At 43.4% G+C, this 18,276-nt stretch overlaps 1 protein-coding gene across 9 annotated transcripts in view; it reads right to left on the bottom strand.

Annotated features, from left to right (window-relative positions):
* garnl3 (GTPase activating Rap/RanGAP domain like 3) overlaps positions 1-18,276 on the bottom strand; it is a 73,471-nt gene that overhangs the window by 32,261 nt on the left and 22,934 nt on the right. For all 9 annotated transcript variants that reach the window (XM_037117601.1, XM_037117604.1, XM_037117607.1 and 6 more), the window contains one exon: positions 13,127-13,196. In XM_037117601.1, the coding sequence (XP_036973496.1) occupies positions 13,127-13,196 (70 nt within the window). The remainder of the gene's footprint in view (positions 1-13,126; positions 13,197-18,276) is intronic.

Genomic DNA, 18,276 nt, shown 5'->3' with positions numbered 1-18,276 from the left:
GATGTATGAAAGCTTTGTTATAGAAAACTGACACATTAAAGAAAGGAAAATAATTCAAATCAAGATGTTCCTGTGTTTTCTAAATGCAGTTAATTACTTGTGATACTGATCTCATCACTTGTAATGAGTGGAGTGTTTCATCAGTCAGTGCTGCTATCAGCTGACACTCAGCTGAGCGATTTGCCATCTTCTTGTAACCCCTGCAAAACATCTACAAAACCCCCTTCAATCTATTCCTGGTCACATCCCATTTTCCCTTTCATCCCCCCAACACCCTTGCACCGAATGATGTTTTGTTGCCAGGCAACGGAGAGTCTCTCCTCCCTTGTTACTCTTTCTCCTCCTGCCTCTCTTCCCTCTGTCTTTGCCCTCTGCTCTTTGACCGTCTTGACTGTCGTGCTCTTTTTTTTTTCGCTCCCCTCGCCGACAGAGGTCTCTGCTCTCCAGACGTGTACGTTTAAAAAAAAAAAAAAAAAAAAAAAAGGTGCTGGCATTGCTTTGTGTATCCCTGCACACACTGTGATATGTCCAGATGGCCTGAAATGGTCCGAAGGAGCCAAACAAGAAGAGGATGAAAAGGAAGTTCCTGGGAGAGAAGGACTGAACGTGGAAAGCTGCTAAATGTACCTCTTAGTGCAACTGACCTCCAGGAAGTACAGACAGACACAATGAAACCAGGGCTGAATCTGATTATTGTCAGTATCGATTAATTTGCTTGCAGATTGATTTCTTGGGTCTGGTCCTAGGTGGTATTTCGATGTCTCATTTTTTCCAGGCAATTCTTCAAAAACCCATGATATGAAACAGAGAAAGCTGGAAATCTTCATAATTCAGCGGCAGCAATTTTCTCGCAGTTTGTATTTGGGAAGTGACTTTATGCATGATGATAATGATCGAATAGTCTTGCAGCTTTGAAGCAGGACAGGAGAGAGGGGGCATAGACCAATATCATAAATATTGGAGCCTTCACCAATGAGTACGTATGTAAGTATCATGGTGATGGTCAGATTTTTTATGTTTCCTGGGCTGAGACAACCTGGATTATAGTTCCAATAAAAACCAGGATACTTCGGCATGTCGACATCTTAAGCAGTTACCTGACCATTCTCCATCTTTGTCAGAAAATCCGATGGATGGAAAGTAATGACAGTGATCGTTATCAACGGGAGAACAATATAAGTAAAAAAAAAAAAAAAAACTGCTGATGTCCACTTCACTTGCAATTACGCTTAATGACAACCTCGGTACTCAGAACTTCATCGGGTTATCTAAAAAAAAAAAGCAGACATGCCCCCCTGTCTACAGCAGTGGAGCTGAGGTGGAACAGGTGAACCGTTTTAGGCTCTTGGGAATGAACATCCCAGAGAACCTATCATGGTCGTTGCACATCTCAAATTTCTTAATGGCAATTAAATTCATCTTGAATCTTGAATATTACACTATGATATAATATAACAAAGGGAACATTCAAACTCCAGTAGTGGCAATCATACAGTAAATTGTGTTTTCATTCTCATTGTCTGTTTTCTAAAGCCAGTGATGAGATTGAGACTCTAAGTCTAGCAAACTGTGCTCATTATCAGCTGTTGAGGCAGCTCAGTTGGTACAGAAATGAGCAGCTGAAATGTTCAGGAATCAAAGGGACACCTGCAGGCACACGATCAGTGAACTGGATTCTCTGATCACGCGTACGGGGATATGAATAACCAGGGGAGCCACGCTGCATGTAAATGCACCAACTGCCTCTGATAGGTTTGGAGTTTTCTTCCAAATGCAAAAGAGCAAACAAATATCTGAGTGGATGGCACAACCTGTGGCAAAAACTAAGCCGTGTTTATTATCAGTTTGCAGCGTGGGCGGTGTGGCCGGCACTTCACAGCAGCTCATTAGATCATGTCAAACTATACAATGATGAGGGAGACTGCTGCGAGGGCACTTATCATGTGAAGAGAAAAGGGAGGGTTTAAGTCCTTTTCAAAAACATTCCCGTGTGCAGGCGAGGATGAAACACCAGAGCTTTGACATTAAGAACGAAATCATTAATAACTGTCACACTGACTTTATTGTTCGTGCTAAATTAAATCTGATACGCAGTCACCTACCGCAGTAGCAGGGAGATTAGAAAGCTCTTTAATGAAATTTGGCAACTCTGTGTTTTTTAAAAAGCTTGAGTACTTGAGTAATTTACTTGAGTAATTCTAGTTGTTGCTACTTTATACCTCCACATTCTGTACATTTATTTAGTAACTTAAGTGACTAGTTACTTTCCGACACTTTACTAGAGCAGGCCGCCTAAGTACATTTGGTGACACCTTTTAGCATTTTATACTTAAATGTGGTACCCGTCCAGCAACGCCTCCTGTTCAGTGTAGTCCTGCTTATGTTGTTATGCACAAACTTGTAAGCGCGCCTGGTTGTTGCGATGCAAGTTGAGTGTGATCGGCTACACAATTAACAATGAGCTTCCTCCACTGGCGGCTCACCTGCTGTTACGACTGTTTTGTTTTCGGGGGTGACTTTACGAAACACTCTGCCGACGAAGAAAGCAGATAATGTTGCTGTGAGAGGAAAAACAGAGAGGAGAGAGGGACAGAATGCAAGTCTCATCCTCAGGTTGTCAAATACTGAACACAGCAACTACCGACAATACCGTAATAGAGAGAACATAGATTAGATGAAAGTGTATATATTTACACTAGTATAACGCTGATTCCTTCCAGCCCTGAGGTGCATACATGTAAAGCACTGGCTGCATTTTCTTCCCTTGCTATATATTGTATATAATGAGATAACACAACGCAGCCAGGCATGTTTACTGCAGGTGTGAAGCTCTGATAAACGGCAGAGAGGTTGCCGTGCAATAATTGGCTGTGTCTTAGGAGAGGCTTTTCCCCCTTTCATATGCATATTAATGGAGCCTGAAAACAAATATATGTTCTGCATATTTCCTGGTGTGGTGGTATGTGCCAGTGTTTGCACGTGTGTGTGCGTGAGAACGGGCGTTTCGGCTGCTCCGCTCTGTTTGCGTGTGCAGAAAAATGGAAAGTAAATGTCGGAGCTATAGGCCTCTATCTCCCTCCATTTCTCTCGCCTCCTGCAACATTAACTGTCCAATCGCAGGATAATGGAGGGGAAACCAATGCAGTGTTCAGACTCCCAGAGCAATGCACCGCCTCCCTGGTGTGTGTGTGTGTGTGTGTGTGTGTGTGTGTGTGTGTGTGTGTGTGTGTGTGTGTGTGTGTGTGTGTGTGTGTGAGAAAAGAAAATGTGTGACATTCTGTATTAAATGTGCATTTAGGTAAGTGTTTGTGCCGCTGTGTGTGAATAGGCCCTCCACTGTTTTTGGATGAAAGATTGAAAAATAGCAGAAGAAAGGAGTGATTAAGCGCTCTGGGGAGTCGGTGTGTGTGTGTGTGTGTGTGTGTGTGTGTCTATGTGCACACACACACACGTGCGTGCATCACCACAGCCACTGCTTCTAAATCATGCAACAAGAAGAGTGGCAAAGACGGAAAAAGCTGCACTCCAACGATTCCCCCTGGGCCGGGGGTGGTGGAAGCAGGGAGGAGGAAACAGGGGACAAAAGGGGAGGCCGCTATGCTTCTACGCTTTAACAAACAACCCATAAAACACCTCACCACTGCCGGGGAGCAGTGGTGGAGGGATAGGGCCGGGGAAAGAAAAGAAAAGGGGCATCAAACGTATAGAGAGAGAGGGGGACAGAATGAGGGATGAGGCCACTGGGGACGAGACGCAAAGAGCGATGTGTAATGACAACAAAAAGCCGAATGATAAAAGAATAATAGCCGTCTCCACGATGCGTAACCCCATGGGAAAGGGGCCGGGGCTTTCGAGCTTTATAAACGGAGTAAGGATGCATACACACACACACGTTCTTTCGAACACACACTTAAACAGCTCCCATTTTAGGGCATGACTTGAACATTTTACAAACACAATCGAGCCCACGGCGTACGCAGAGAGCCTCTGATTTCCCCAAGGCCCACGGGACAAAAGGAGCGCTGCACTGCAGAGAGAGATGTGTGTGTGTGTGTGTGTGTGTGTGTGTGTGTGTGTGTGTGTGTGGTTGGGGAATTAAATCAATACTTTTGTGACTGCTGATAGATAATTGATCTCATCAGTGGTCCTGTTCATGCACGCTCACAATCCTACAGTAGAACGCGGAGGCGGAGGCGTAGGCGTAGGCGGCAGAGCGGGAGAGGAAGTGGCAGTGAGGGGGTGAGGTGGGGGGTGAAGAGAAGCAGGTGCACAGTCAGAGAGAAGAACGACATTAGAGTGACTAATGAGGAAAAAAAGAGATGGGGAAAAATTAGAGAGATGCAGGCGGAAGACGGAGAAAGGAGGCAGAGAAAAGTGAGGCAGCGAGACAACGAATGACGAAAGATTAAACGGAGACGCCTCTGATGAAATCATTTCGAAAAAAAATACACATCCTGAGGTCTTTTTCTTCACACATTCAGATGAATATCAGTTATGTGGGTTCTCTTATTTTAAAGCACAATAGACCATTTGCTGAACACTGCCCAGGAACAGTGATCGTCCAATCATGTTCTAGGCAGGGACGCTGTGAGAGAGGAGACAAACCACTTGAAGCATTTTGAATAGAAAGGTCTCTAATGCCAGACCTGACACTGTAGCACCACACTGTAACACAAGAACACAGACCATCCACTGTCGAAGCTACACTTTTTGCAGTTACAGTTATATATCAACAGGGGGAGGGAGTTTCAACCAAACTGCTCGCTGGCTACAGTTGATAGGCTAACTGTCATTTCAGTCAATCCAAAGTCGTCCAGCAGAAATGAGAGGCCTGCTTTTTTTTTTTTTTACTTCTGTATGAAACCAACAAGCTTATGTTCTATCTATCTATCTATCTATCTATCTATCTATCTATCTATCTATCTATCTATCTATCTATCTATCTAGCTATCTATCTTACCTTTGACACAAGTGTCTGAGAACCTCATTTGAAGGATCATTGCCTTAAAGGTGCGTTGATCATCCGATTTATAGAATTTTGCTTATCAGTATCAGCATCTGCCTCCGACATTGGGCATCTCTGGGGCTCTAATAGGGAGGCCAGGTCTTAGGACACAGTGAAGCCAGAGAGAATGTGAATAACGTGTGTGTGTGTGTGTGTGTGTGGTTGTCTAAGGTTATGTGGTAAAAGGTTGGAACATGAGTTCAGCAGAGTTATATTATTAAAGGTTGCAAGTAAAGAGAATCTGAGGGGTGCATGGCCATGAATGTCTCCGTGTGTTACAAAGGTCATCCAGTGACTCAGACGGTCTGGAGTAAAAATACTACAGCTGCTGCATTTAGAGAAGGAAGTGGAATGTGGCAACTGAAATCACTGACTGTGGTAAACAAATACAAAATGCAATCTGTCTTTCTTTCATGGATGGGTTATGACACCTCACACGAGGGGGGATGATCTTAGAAAAAAAGAAAAAAAAAGAACTGGCCCCACTAACAGATATTGACTGTTAAGTCTGATATATCTGTGCCACAGACGTCCATTGTGTTTTTAATATCTTATTTGATTTTCTACAACAATAGAGCTGTTGAACACAGGGGAACAGGCTTTATCAGGCTTTGGATACACAGACGGTCTTTTTGTGGAATTCACTGACAAGAAAAAACAAAGAATATGACCAGACTCATCTTTTAAGTACTTGAGAATGACTTCAGTGTCAAAACATACCACATTAATATTTGTATTAGTGAGATAAATGTGATTTTTATAATGGAATCTGACACATTCTGATGTAGTAGAAGCCTTCTGCAATACTAATAACAATGCATAATGCATGATGTTGCTGTAGATATGAATTAACAACCGACTACCTGTGAGGGGGGAAGACTATCACAGGTGAAAACGTAAATCAAAGACAAACAACGTCTGGAACGTGGCTGTTTGCCATGCAGCCATCGACTGCACCTGATTAGCATTAACGCTGCCTGCGGCTAGGACAAATCCAGCCACGCTAACAACAGCACCGCATCAATATCTGCCCATTTATACTTCAGCAACACTGCAGATGACTAATCTAATGACTAGGACCGAAAGGCATCGGGCCACCCACCCACCCAGGAGTCACGCTGGTTGGGTGCGGCAGCTCTAAGCGCCCTCAAGAGTGGGCAGATGCTGCGGTGAATCCTGGGATCACAGAGCGTAGCAGCAGAGCACCATGCATCAGCTCCTTTAATAGACAATTAGTTATGTATCAGAGAGAATGGGAGGAGGCGGGACAGATGGAGAGACAAGAGCAGGAGATAGCTGGAGAGTTTAATCTTGGGATGTTTTTGATAAGGAGCCATTATAACATAGACTAGAAGGTGTCTAAATTACTTTTATAGGAGGTGTTTGATGCTCCAATCAAGCATTTTAAGGAGTCTCCTTCTAGTTAGCCTTTTAAAAATCAATTACTTTCAAGAAGTGAACATGCTTTGCTATGTTTTGGATCACTGGATGAAATTGTGATACATGTTTATGAGACAGCATGAAGATGAGAAACAGGAGAAAAGAAAGGGACACTTTATAGCAGCTACAGCAGCCTCTGGTCTCCACCAGCCCAGATTTAACTCAGAACTGGCCCCTGCAGCTTCATTAAAGTGTCAAGCAGGCAACTGAGCTCCAGAAAAACTTAACTGCCTCCAAGTATAGCAACCGATGACATACTCGAGGTTCAGCCTCTCAGTAAGGAGCCGCAAGACATCTTCAAGTCAGACTTTAAAGAAGCAACTTGTGAGCTAATTCGCTCTGCAGTTTCTGGGAGGGTGTGACAGTCGCAGACACAAGAAGCTAAATATGTAAGTGTTGAGAGCTGCAGGTAGCAAATCATTGGAGAGCACAGTTGCCAGCATTTTAGCATGGGTTCACATGTGGGGCAGCAATTGCTGATGATTTTCCCTTTCGATTCATCTAACAATCAATTTCTCCATTGGTCTATTTATTGTTTCTTCACAATTTCCCAAAGCTCAAGCTGACATGCCTAAATTGAATTTATTGTCTGACCTTTTAGCATTTATTTGTCATTTCAATCGACTATCAAAATAACTTCATGATGTGAGTAACTAATTGAATTCCCTTTAGTAATTGTAACTATTTTACCTCCAGAATATTCAACTAACTCAATCACTGTTAGAAGCATAATCTGCTTATGAAATCAAAGTGAGAACATGAGCTTTGAAAGCTGGAAATAAATCATCTTCTCACAAATGAGAAGTTCGATGCAACTTTGCTCACTTCAACACAATGAGCACGCTACAGCCTACTGAGCAAACTTTAGACATGGATGAGAAAGTCAGGGGTGAGTGATCTATACCAGGCCAACCACAAGGTTATGATATCGGCTATTTGACCTTAATGACATTATCGCCCATAAATAGAGATGATGATACAAAGGCTAAACTGCTTGGAGCGAGCAGCTTTTATGCTTGTAGAGAGCGTCAAATTGGCACATACCCTCCTTGTGTAGCCTGTTTTATTGATTACAGTGGTGGCGTGGTGTTGCAGCAGCTGCTCCACATTATGCGTTAAATATAGCCAGCCCGTTAGTCTTTCTTACGCACTGGAAAGCATAAATCACAGGTGAGGAACTTTGTTGTTAATGACAGAAATGTGAAATTATCAGTTATGTCATTGGTATCAGCCATCAAAAGAAGGTAAGTATCGATTATTTGGACCAGCTGAATGAATCAAGTTATCCAAGTTAGCTGCTACTACATAGTTAGCCACTCTATATGATAGCACAGAAAAAAAAAAAATAAATAATGGCCATAACACAGAAATAAAAATATGCTGTATTAGTATCTTATAACGGACTCTTGTGGTCACGATGGCCACTGTTCAGCAGAAGTCGCCATGTCTCGCTTGAACGTCAAAAAGTACAGAAACAGACGCAGTCAAACAGTGAGATGTGCACACGCTGAGAGTGAGAATGGATTCAATGTGACAGTGCAGTTGAAAGCCTCTGAGGCAGCGACAGTAACACTGGTAGGCAGGTGAGAGCGGAGCCTTCTGCTCACCAGTCGCTGTGCAAGACTGACAGCTAACCTCTCAACACACACACGTACAGAGACACACTCGCGTGTGCACACATACACACAGGCTGAGTCTCAGTCACTGTCATTGACGTGAGCTACAGTAAACCAAACAGCACACGGCCGAGACAAATGCTCATGCCCACACCCATGAGACGGTGTGTCTGTAGGATTGTATCCTCTTTACCTCCCACAAGTTTTTTTTGTTTTCCTGTGTCGTACACCACGCAGCGAGGAGACAAACCGGCCTCCGCCTCCTGCTTATCCATCAACGCCTTCGTCTCCGAGCCTCATGAAGACGAGTCACTTCACTGGAAATAAACCGCCGCGCTCTGCACGCGGTTGTGTCAGGATGAAACGCTATAATTGTTGTTAGCTTTGGTGCACAGCACACAATTAGGCCTTTGAAAAGTGGACCGCCGAGTTGTCGCTGAATGAACTGACAAGACAGCGTGGGAGCTGCCTTTGTTTTGGTGTTTTGTCTCTATCCATGAATGCAGAGGCCATCGTGGAGTATTTGTTTGCTCGTTTGTGTGGATGAGTGTGTGTTTCTGGCACAGAGGTTAGAAGGAACCTCACATGTGTTGACTGGAGAGACTTGGGCCATTAATACGGGCCATCAGCCTAGACTACGTGTACAGCAACAGCAGCGGGGTATCGATTTTCTTTATTCCCCAGTGTATTTACTGAATTAAACTTCCTACTTTGTTTCTTACTTTCTTTTGAGTAACAAAGAGCCCTCAAGCACTTTTAAAGGCAGCCACACACACACACACACACACACACACACACACACACACACACACACACACACACACACACACACACACACACACACACTCACTCCATTCATGCCCAGCCTAACCCCCAACCAATTAATCTATCAATTTTACCTAATCTAATTTCACCTGACCCCTAAACTCAACCAGGACATGAAATCACATTTTGCCACATTAGGACTGGTCTTTGGTTCCAATGAGGACTACCGGTCATGACATGGTCAGTATGCCAGAAGGAGTCCACAATAGCTACCAAAAACGTGCACAGACACTTTCGCTTGCACTTGGCGCTTTTCCAAGTTTGCTGATACTTGTTAAGCTCTTTGAGCGCACACACTCACACACTGATGGCAGTCGTTGCCATGCAAGTTGCCAACATTCTCACCTGGAGCAATGTGGGGTTCGGCATCTTGCTCAAGGATACTTCATGCAACCAGGGGGTCAGGGGAATGAACCAGCAACTTTCAGATTACTGGACAGCACGCTCTATATCACACCATATATCTAAAAGAAACTTTGCATGTCACAAGTTTCTCGGATTCCTACAACTTTAACGTCCCTTATCCAAAGCACTCACATCAGACTCTCTACTTCAGAGTCTCCATGAGTAGGCTGAGATGTAACCGGATCCTATACATCTCTAATGTCGGAGCACTCGCTGCGTCTGTGTGCGGACTGGGGTGAATCATATTGCTACAGCGGTGTCTGTCTGTGGAGGCTCTGTTGGCCACTGCTGCCGCCGCCGCCGCTTCACTGATGCCAAAAATAAAACAAACACTGAGGATGAGTCACGGCTCTGCTTATGCTGCTCTCTCTTATTAGGGAGACCCTGCTTTGAATCACTATCTCCCACTTGTGTTCAGACGTTTGAAAACATGGTCTCTTCGAACCCTTGGAAGATACCGTGATAGAGTGAAGCTCACGCTGAAGAAACGATGCAAGACAAACAGGTGAAGTGATTTGTAGTTGCAATAATGAGGAGTTTACTGTGGTCACTGTAAATGTACTTTTTAAGTTAACCTGACTTATTTTTGAATGGAAAGTGTGAGGGAATATTATTTGACCCTCGTGCTGTCCTGGGGGTCATTCAGTCAACAACGGGGGTCACTAAACTTTGATATATACCCCGCTGTGATAAGTCAAACAATCAAAATGATGCAAAGTCAAAGTAATTCACTGTTTCATTTTATTTTCACTTACAAACAGGGTATTCTTTTATATCCTAACAAGGTCTATTGGTCTATTGATTGACAATTTATACTATATGCTTTAAATAAAAGTCAAACCAGACCAGACCAGAGGACAAAAAGTTTATGGCAATCAGGAGGACATTACGAGGGTTTTAAAGAGGGCAATTGTATGTTTAATTCTCTGTTCACCACGTTACTATGGAGACAAATGAAGAGTAAAATCATTCTGGGAGAAATATAAAAAGGAAATGTAAGGATTTCTGGACAAATCACGCAGGAACATGTTGCAGAGCCAACAGGTGTCACAATAAACTAGATAATAAAATAGACAATATTTAGCATGTATAAACTTGGGTATTATATACATCGCTTGTATTTGTAAGTGGTTATATTGTCAGCATTTACTTTATAATGCTACGTTGAAGCAGACAGCTTGGCGATTGCCAGTTTAAGCTTTTCAAATTTCATGCATAAACTATGAAATGAAATTAAAATATAACGGGGATAGTATTTCTCAACCAGAATGAGATTCTAGTAGTAGAGAAGGATTCGCAACATTAGACCAGTACGACAATTCATTTCGCTTGGGAAAATGAAAGGGAAAAAAGTGAATGATTCAATAATTTTAAATAAAATCCTGGCCGTGGCACTCACTCTATGATTCATCTGGGCAGCTGGTTTAATTCAGAACAAGCATTTTGTCAACAGGTTGGTGAAGCATTTCACTGTAGAGGAAAGTGTATTTGGTTCAGCAGAGAGGTACGGGTTTGGTTTTCTATCAGAAAGTCTGATTCTGAATTAATGCTGATAAAAAGAAAAAGAAAATCAATGGAAATCAGCTGAAGGACAATAAAGTCTTTAATAGCTTTGATCCATTAAGTAGCTATGCAGTCTTTTTAAATACATACTTTTACCTTGCCCTGGTTTTCTATATCAGCCATAGCACTTTTTTTAAACATGTTGTAAAGTCACACCTTTCTATTTTCATGACTTCTGTGTTCAACATGGACGTGTAAGGTGCAAACATCTTGCCTACTCTATATTGGACGGACACAGACCACCAGATTTAATACTGTGTCAACACGAGGAGCCGCTTGCTGGCTAAAAGGCATCAGGACCTGAATTTCTGCCGACTCTTTCCCGACCTTTGCACAAGCCTCCCCTCGAGACATACAGCCTCAAACTGCGTGAGCTCCGCGGTCGACAAAAACACTTTCCCCTTGTATGTTCGCACAAGCAATTTATTTCTTTTCCCACAGAAAAACAAAAGACTTGATTTCACTGCAGAGTCAAGGACCAAAGATAATTGCCAAAAATGCAAGCTTGGCATCATGTGCTTATCCTCCCTGAGGTTGTTTCTGAACCTGATCAACCTGGGTTTATCAACTCCTGCCATTCATTTTTCCATTATCCACTTACTCTTCTATCAAACATACAGCACAGCCTCTTATCTCTTCAGGAACTGTTCTGTCTTAAAAACAGACAAGATTATTTTTCCAGGATTATATCAAGCTGCTTGGGTAACACACTTACATTTACAAAGTCATACTTTAACACTTCTAATTTAGCCCAAAGACAAACTAACTAACACCAAGAAGGATGTACTGGTGCCCTTTAAGTACCCACAAAGACAAAGTAAGAGCTTGTATAAGAAGATGTTCGTGGTCCATCACCCAGCACTTTAAAATTGGTGCAATGTGTCACCATAAATAAGTAAGTAATAGTTTGGGGATCTCACTTATATCCTCTCTCTTGCTGAAAGTTAGCTGAAAAGATAGCTAGTACCGTCATCACGCTAAATTATGAAGCCAGAGTCGGCATACCATTAGCTTAGCATATCGCAAAGCTAGAGAAAAAGAGCTCCAGCATGTAGTCTGCCAAGATCATGCTACACCTGCCTTTGTTCATGATGCACGCTAACACTTTTAGCTTAGCAGCTACAGTGACGATTTCGGCCTTAAAAAAATGTGTAAATAACATGTTTTCAATTCACACACATTATTTCTGGGCTTTTGGGGACTTGGATTACTGTAAGGAGCCATTTTGTGATAAAACAAGTCCCCATCTACTTCAGTTGTTTGACAGAATGCTGCATCACTGTTTTGCTGTGAGCCTCCAGAAATGTTTTGTGGACTACGAAACTTCACCCCACTTTCCAGTGGCATGAGGGTGAGTAGATGATGAATTAATTCATGGCTGAATTTATCCTTTAATATCCAGTATTAATCCATCTAAATGGACCGCAGAAACAAAGCAGTTTGTGCGCTGGAAAAACAATGTAACACAAAATGCAGTGGAGGTGATGAAGATGAGAGGACACCACTGACAAGATCTTCACACGCCGCTGTGTGACGGGCAGACTTTGTATATCGGGGCTATCAATGACCTCATCCTGGCTCACACTCACCACAGTGTTTGGATTCTGCTCGCTCTCTCTTTTCTCTCACACGCACACCCCCACACAGCAGCATTGTGCGTCGTGTCAGTCTGGTCGCCCTGATAGGCAGCATGTGGTTTCTCCTCAACACTAATCAGTTGCACGCGTGGTGCACAGCACTCGTGGACAAACCCACAATATGTCCCTGGTAGGAAGTACGATCGCAGTGTAAAACCCTTGGACTTCCTGTCCCTTTGGGCTATCAGGATGTACAGGCTCAGCTCAGCAGAGGAGGGACTCACTCTCACACACATACACACACACACACACTCCCACCCCCTGAAGCAACAATGACTCAACAGCTTCCTAATCAACCACAAAGACACACACTGCGCTGCAGCTTCACACCGGCAGCGTCAAAACAAAACAAATGAACTTAAGAGGCGGCGGAGTCCTGCATCACCGTGAGTGGAGAACCCACTGTGATCCACGCTGGCAAAGCGCATCGCTGGACCACACCCAGTACGTCATGACTCATCAGTCCCCCCTCTGTTGTCCATCCATGCCAACAGAAAAGAGGGGAAGGTAATACCAGGGAGATGCAGAGAGAGGGAGGGGAGATCATGAGGAGAAGAATCAATGAGGAGGTGCAGGGGAAAGGGGATGAGGGGACAGTCGCACAAAGAGACGAGTGCACTGTGGACGGGACTCACCAGCTCCACCGAACCATAGTGTTTCCTGCTGAAGTCTCCACGCCTGCAGCCCAAGTCCTCCGAGGCAGAGCTGCAACACAAACGCATGGTCAGACACACGGCCTGTCTGTCCTCCATCACACAACACAGACATAAAATTGCAGCATCTGCTTTTCTCCAGCCCTTTTTTAATCTCACTTTGTCTTCCACTTTTTGTTGGCCCTACGTTCTCTCCTTCTCTCTCCCCTTCCCTTTTGCTTTCTGTCTCTTCCTCATGTCTGGCGTCTTTGCCGGTGGCATGGTGACCAGCCAGCCCAGTCCTTATTTGAGACACGGGTCCTGATTAAATTAAGCCGGAGTGATGGATGGAGACTGGCTGGGAGAGCTGACTGCTGCTCAAACAGTTAAATGCACACAGGGAGTAGATACAATTGCTAATACGTGGGAACAAACACACACAGACACACACGTCAGATACAAGTATGAAAAAGTGACACAGTGACAAGTGACAACCGTTCTCTCAAAAAGAAGAACAGCTCGATTTTTTTTTTTTTTTTTACATTTTTGGATTCACATAGAAGCTTATGATGCCCTGAAAGCCAATCAGCTGACTGCAGCATCAAATATATATGAAACTCAGAAATAGTCCCCACATGTAGAGATTAAACAAACAACATGTAGGTTTAAGGTTCGCGTTCATTTGTGATCTTTGGATTATATTCCGATGTTCCCCGGCACAGCTAACCTGGTCATTTCCCTGTTTCCAGTCCTGCACTGAGCTATTTCTCTCTCAGCATGGCAGTGGATAAGCGTATTCCTTCAGGCTATGGCATTTTAACTTGTACCTCCAAACAACTCAATTGAATCCAGAAGAAAATGTAGAATTGCTGCTCTTCGATAGCTATCCTTACTGTTTCAGTGAGTTATTTCATTCATATCGAGTTCAAATGAATGAAGAGTGGTTAAGGATGAGGTCACAATGAAGCTCTGCTTAGTTTGATAAAAGAGGGAAACATGAATTCAGAGAAAGTTGTGTTTTTGTGCTTGGAAAAGAAAATAGATGTAATTGTGTCTCCGTAAGGTTTTTGTAAGTTTATCTTGTTAATGCATTACACTAAAAGCTAAAAGAGCTAATCTCCTGGCTGAATCTACGGACTGCTACACTATCCGACTATTGCCTCTTGTGGCACAAAGTGGTATTATGAGACAGGACGGGCCAGGGCTAGCTGGTTAGCATGCCATCTTCCGAAGACATCTCTGCTCTAATATTTTAGCATGCTGATGAATTAGCAACGTTTTCTGCTAAAAATGTGCAAATGTGCCACTATGATGCATGACGGACAGTCCGTACTGACAAACACATATTTTTTTGCTGCCCTCCTTTCTTACCCACATCTAAAAGGATTTTTTTTCTTTCTTTTTTTTACATTTTTTTCTTCCACCCACACTATACCCAGACTTTATTGCCACTACATGGCTGTCTGGCTCCATGGATCTGCAAATTATATGGCAGCGACTGGTAAATGGTGTATGTGCACATAGTAGGTGGTATATACTCTATATCTTCTGTTTCCATGTATCTGTATGATTGCCTGACTGGTGATTTGACCTGCATGCTTTTTGCCTCCTCCGTCTCTCTGTACCACATCCCCCACTCCTCTTATATCTCCCCCTGACTCTCCCCTCTCTGGTCAGGTTTCTCTCTCTCTGCAGCGCAGATGAAGGCAGAGTGGGGCTGTTAATACATAATGCACACTCAAGCTTAAAGGACGCATTTTAAAGTGCGTCTGCACTACAGGATATATCCATCATGGTTTCCTTACCCACTCATGTCCTCCAGGCTCCCTTTCCTTTACATACTAGCAACTGACTGGGTGGGGTCTGCTGGAGCACCATCGCAACATGTATTTCATCACAGTGGTTACCTTTATGCTCCCACTTCTTCTTCTCACTATACAGATTGTATCTTTCTTACCCTTCACCTTTCGACTGAGAGGGGGTCAGGAAAAGGGTGCATTGTACATAAGAGGGGGTTGATAAATTGATACGACCCCACCCACCTTCCTAATGAAAATCACTACTTCTCTTCGTGAAGCTGCATTCGTAAAGGTTTTTGAATTAAGGCTTCTTGACACAAAGATATTTACACATTTCTGTACAATTTCCCAAAGGAGAAGATAATGTTCGGTGTCCAATTTGAGCCTTTTTCACCTTCTAGATGAGTTCAATTTTAACACGTGCAAGATTCGAGGTGAACTAAGAGGCCATTTTGTACACAAGGTGGTTTCTGTCAGACCAAAAAGCTGTTCCGACACCTATTAAAGAGGTGGAACGAGCTGAGAGAGCGAAGTGCCGGGAGTCTGATGAGGAACGTGTACCTGTCAACAGAGCTCTGGGAGTCCAACGCAGCGGAGATGACATTCAGATTTCAAGTACAGGAAGAATGAGGCATCAAAGCAACAAAAAGAGATCCTGTACACCGTGAGCTTGTTCGCCCCCGGTAGGAATTCTTGTTCGCCTCTAAAACCAAACGATTCTGCTGATCGGCCCACAGCTTTAGTCCAGACTAATACAACCCAACACCTATGGAAAGGATTGCCATGAAATTTGGAAAAGACATTCAGATATTACATAAAGACTGCTTTCCGTAAGCTTGAGCATCAGATAATCCCTACGAAATGACTCGTTTCACTATCTGACTTTTGAACCATTCGGTCCATCATGTCCATGCTCGTAGGATTGTGTTTGTGCAAATGTAGCAGAAACGCTTCCTTGCTGGTTGACATGAGCTGAACGGGTTTCAAGACCACTTTAATGCCTCACAGAAGTTCTATTTCTTGCTCACACAACCCTCTCCTTATTTCTTATGCTAATTTAGATGTTGAACCCCATGACGAGAAGCTTCAAAGCACTTGGCAACCAGTAAAGCACATACCTCCGCCGAGGCACAACTCGGTCAAGCCTAATCAATATAAAATGAACGACGATCTGTCTCTTAATGGGGTCTATTCTGGGATGAGACCCATCATCCACCCCGATTTCATGGAAATGCGGGGAAAACATAACCTCCTTGTCTATGTTGGTCTATGAACCGCTCATCTAAAGCCATCATCAGGTCAAAAATACAGTCCATGACACTTAAACCTGACTAAGTACCTGTAAAACCAATTACATTCCCACCAGCTTCAACCGTTTTATGCTAATGGTAAACATTATACCTTATAAATATCAGCATGCTGTCACTGTGAGCTCTGCCAAGACACACATGCTGCTGCAGACTTGTAGCCTTGTGATGACAAACACGTGATCGATTATCCGCCTGTCCTGTAACCTTACACTACCTACATGCTGCGTAACACGTACAGTATAGTGAAACCATTATCCTGCATTCGAAGCCGCCTCATATGTTTGGACATCATAACTTGAACTCTGCACCACAACAGTTCAGACAGTCACTTTCCAGCAGCATAGTGGCTGTTAGCCAAAGAAAAATGACTTTGAAAGCTTGGACCAAAGAGAAATAGCTCTGGAACAGGGAGAGGTAAAATGGATATTCATTACTCAACTGCTGCCCTCAGTAATGGAGTACGGGAAAGGTTGCGAATTGTGGTTTCTGTCACAAGACAATGGACAGTGGCCACTGAAAGGCTGAGTACAGCACACTGAAATGTGAGGTATAAATCACACAAAACCTCCCCGCTCCGCTCAAGAAAAATCCTTTTATCGGTTCTTTTAAATACTGAATGACGCTTTAAACTCTTAAATCGCTCCATGAAGTGGCTCTTTCTGAGACTGTGCGAGAGAGAAAAGCCACACACACCAAAAGACCTTGATGTTAAGAGGCGCTGAAGCAAACACAAGACTGTTGAGAGTGACAATGAAGCACATGAAAAGGCCCATCAGCTGGTACGACATTCTGAATTGATCACACTGGCGACTGGAAAAGCGAATGTCAATAATTTAAATGTCTGTCGGCTGTTTTCTGCAGCAGAATAACTGCAAAGATGAGAGGTTAAGATGTTAGATGATGCACATAAGAGTTGTTTTGTAGTCTTTTTCCCACATGTGTAATGAAGTAACAAGTTCAATGTTGCATGTTCATGTAAAAGGTCTTAAAAGTTGAAAACAGAAGCTCCTCTCTCCCACAGAAAACACTGCTCCTGAAACACCTCGTCAGTAGCCCCGCCTCTATTTCCATGACTTTGTGACATCAAAGTACATCACCATGTCACACATTTGCATAAATTCAGCACAGCTGCTCTGTTGTTGTTAGCAGTGCTGGCTCAGGCGTGTGTGAGCTGACCAATCAGAGTAGACTGGGTATTCAGGAGGAGTGGCCTTAAAGAGACAGGAGCTAAAAAAACAGGGCGTTTCAGGATGAAAACATTGCTGCAGCACTGGACAGTATGAAAAAAATGAAGTGATTTTCCGAGCATTAGAGCATGTCAAAAATGAGCATGATATGTCTTCTTTAACAAGGCGGTATGCGCCTTCAAAGTTGGATATCCATCCACCAATAAACGCAAGGACGAAAAAGAAGCATAACACAGGTTGGGAACTTCTTTTTAGAATTCAACAAGGTGAAACTATGTGCACTATCTGCATTTTATCGGTATCAACCATGAGAAGTAGTTAATTGTTGGTTCTCGTATAATTAATCTCAAACAACTCAAATTGATCTGATTCATGCACCAAGGCTCGATCATTAATCAACAACTGCTACAGACAAAGATGTTGCTCAAAAGATGTTGACAAAACCTCTAGATTATTCTTGATACAATCTGTGATACTTGTGAGGGATGAGCCGGAGGAAGATGCTGATGATCCTTCAAACAATCTGCTAAAAGGGGGTGGGTGGTGAAGAGCCAACTCGCCCCATAACGAGCCATAAAAGCAATGTGATAAGTCATTAGAGCATTTCATGACAATTTCAAGACATCTCTCACTCCCCTCTCCTCCCTCTGCGCACAATTGGTGCAGCGATGGAAAGAAGCCACTCTGCTACTGGTAGCACTGGAGCTGTGTGGCCACTGTATGATCTCTCTCTCTCTCTCTCTCTCTCCCTCTCTCTCTCTCTCTCTCTGTCTCTGTTCAAGTGTCACTGCAGCTCTACACTCCTGTTGCCACAGTAAAAAAAAAAAAAAAGCTCTGCAGTGGCGGCATTTTCAGAT

The sequence above is a fragment of the Acanthopagrus latus genome, chromosome 12 (assembly GCF_904848185.1).
Source record: "Acanthopagrus latus isolate v.2019 chromosome 12, fAcaLat1.1, whole genome shotgun sequence".
NCBI lineage: Eukaryota > Metazoa > Chordata > Actinopteri > Spariformes > Sparidae > Acanthopagrus > Acanthopagrus latus.
This window is presented reverse-complemented; position numbering and strand designations above follow the sequence as displayed.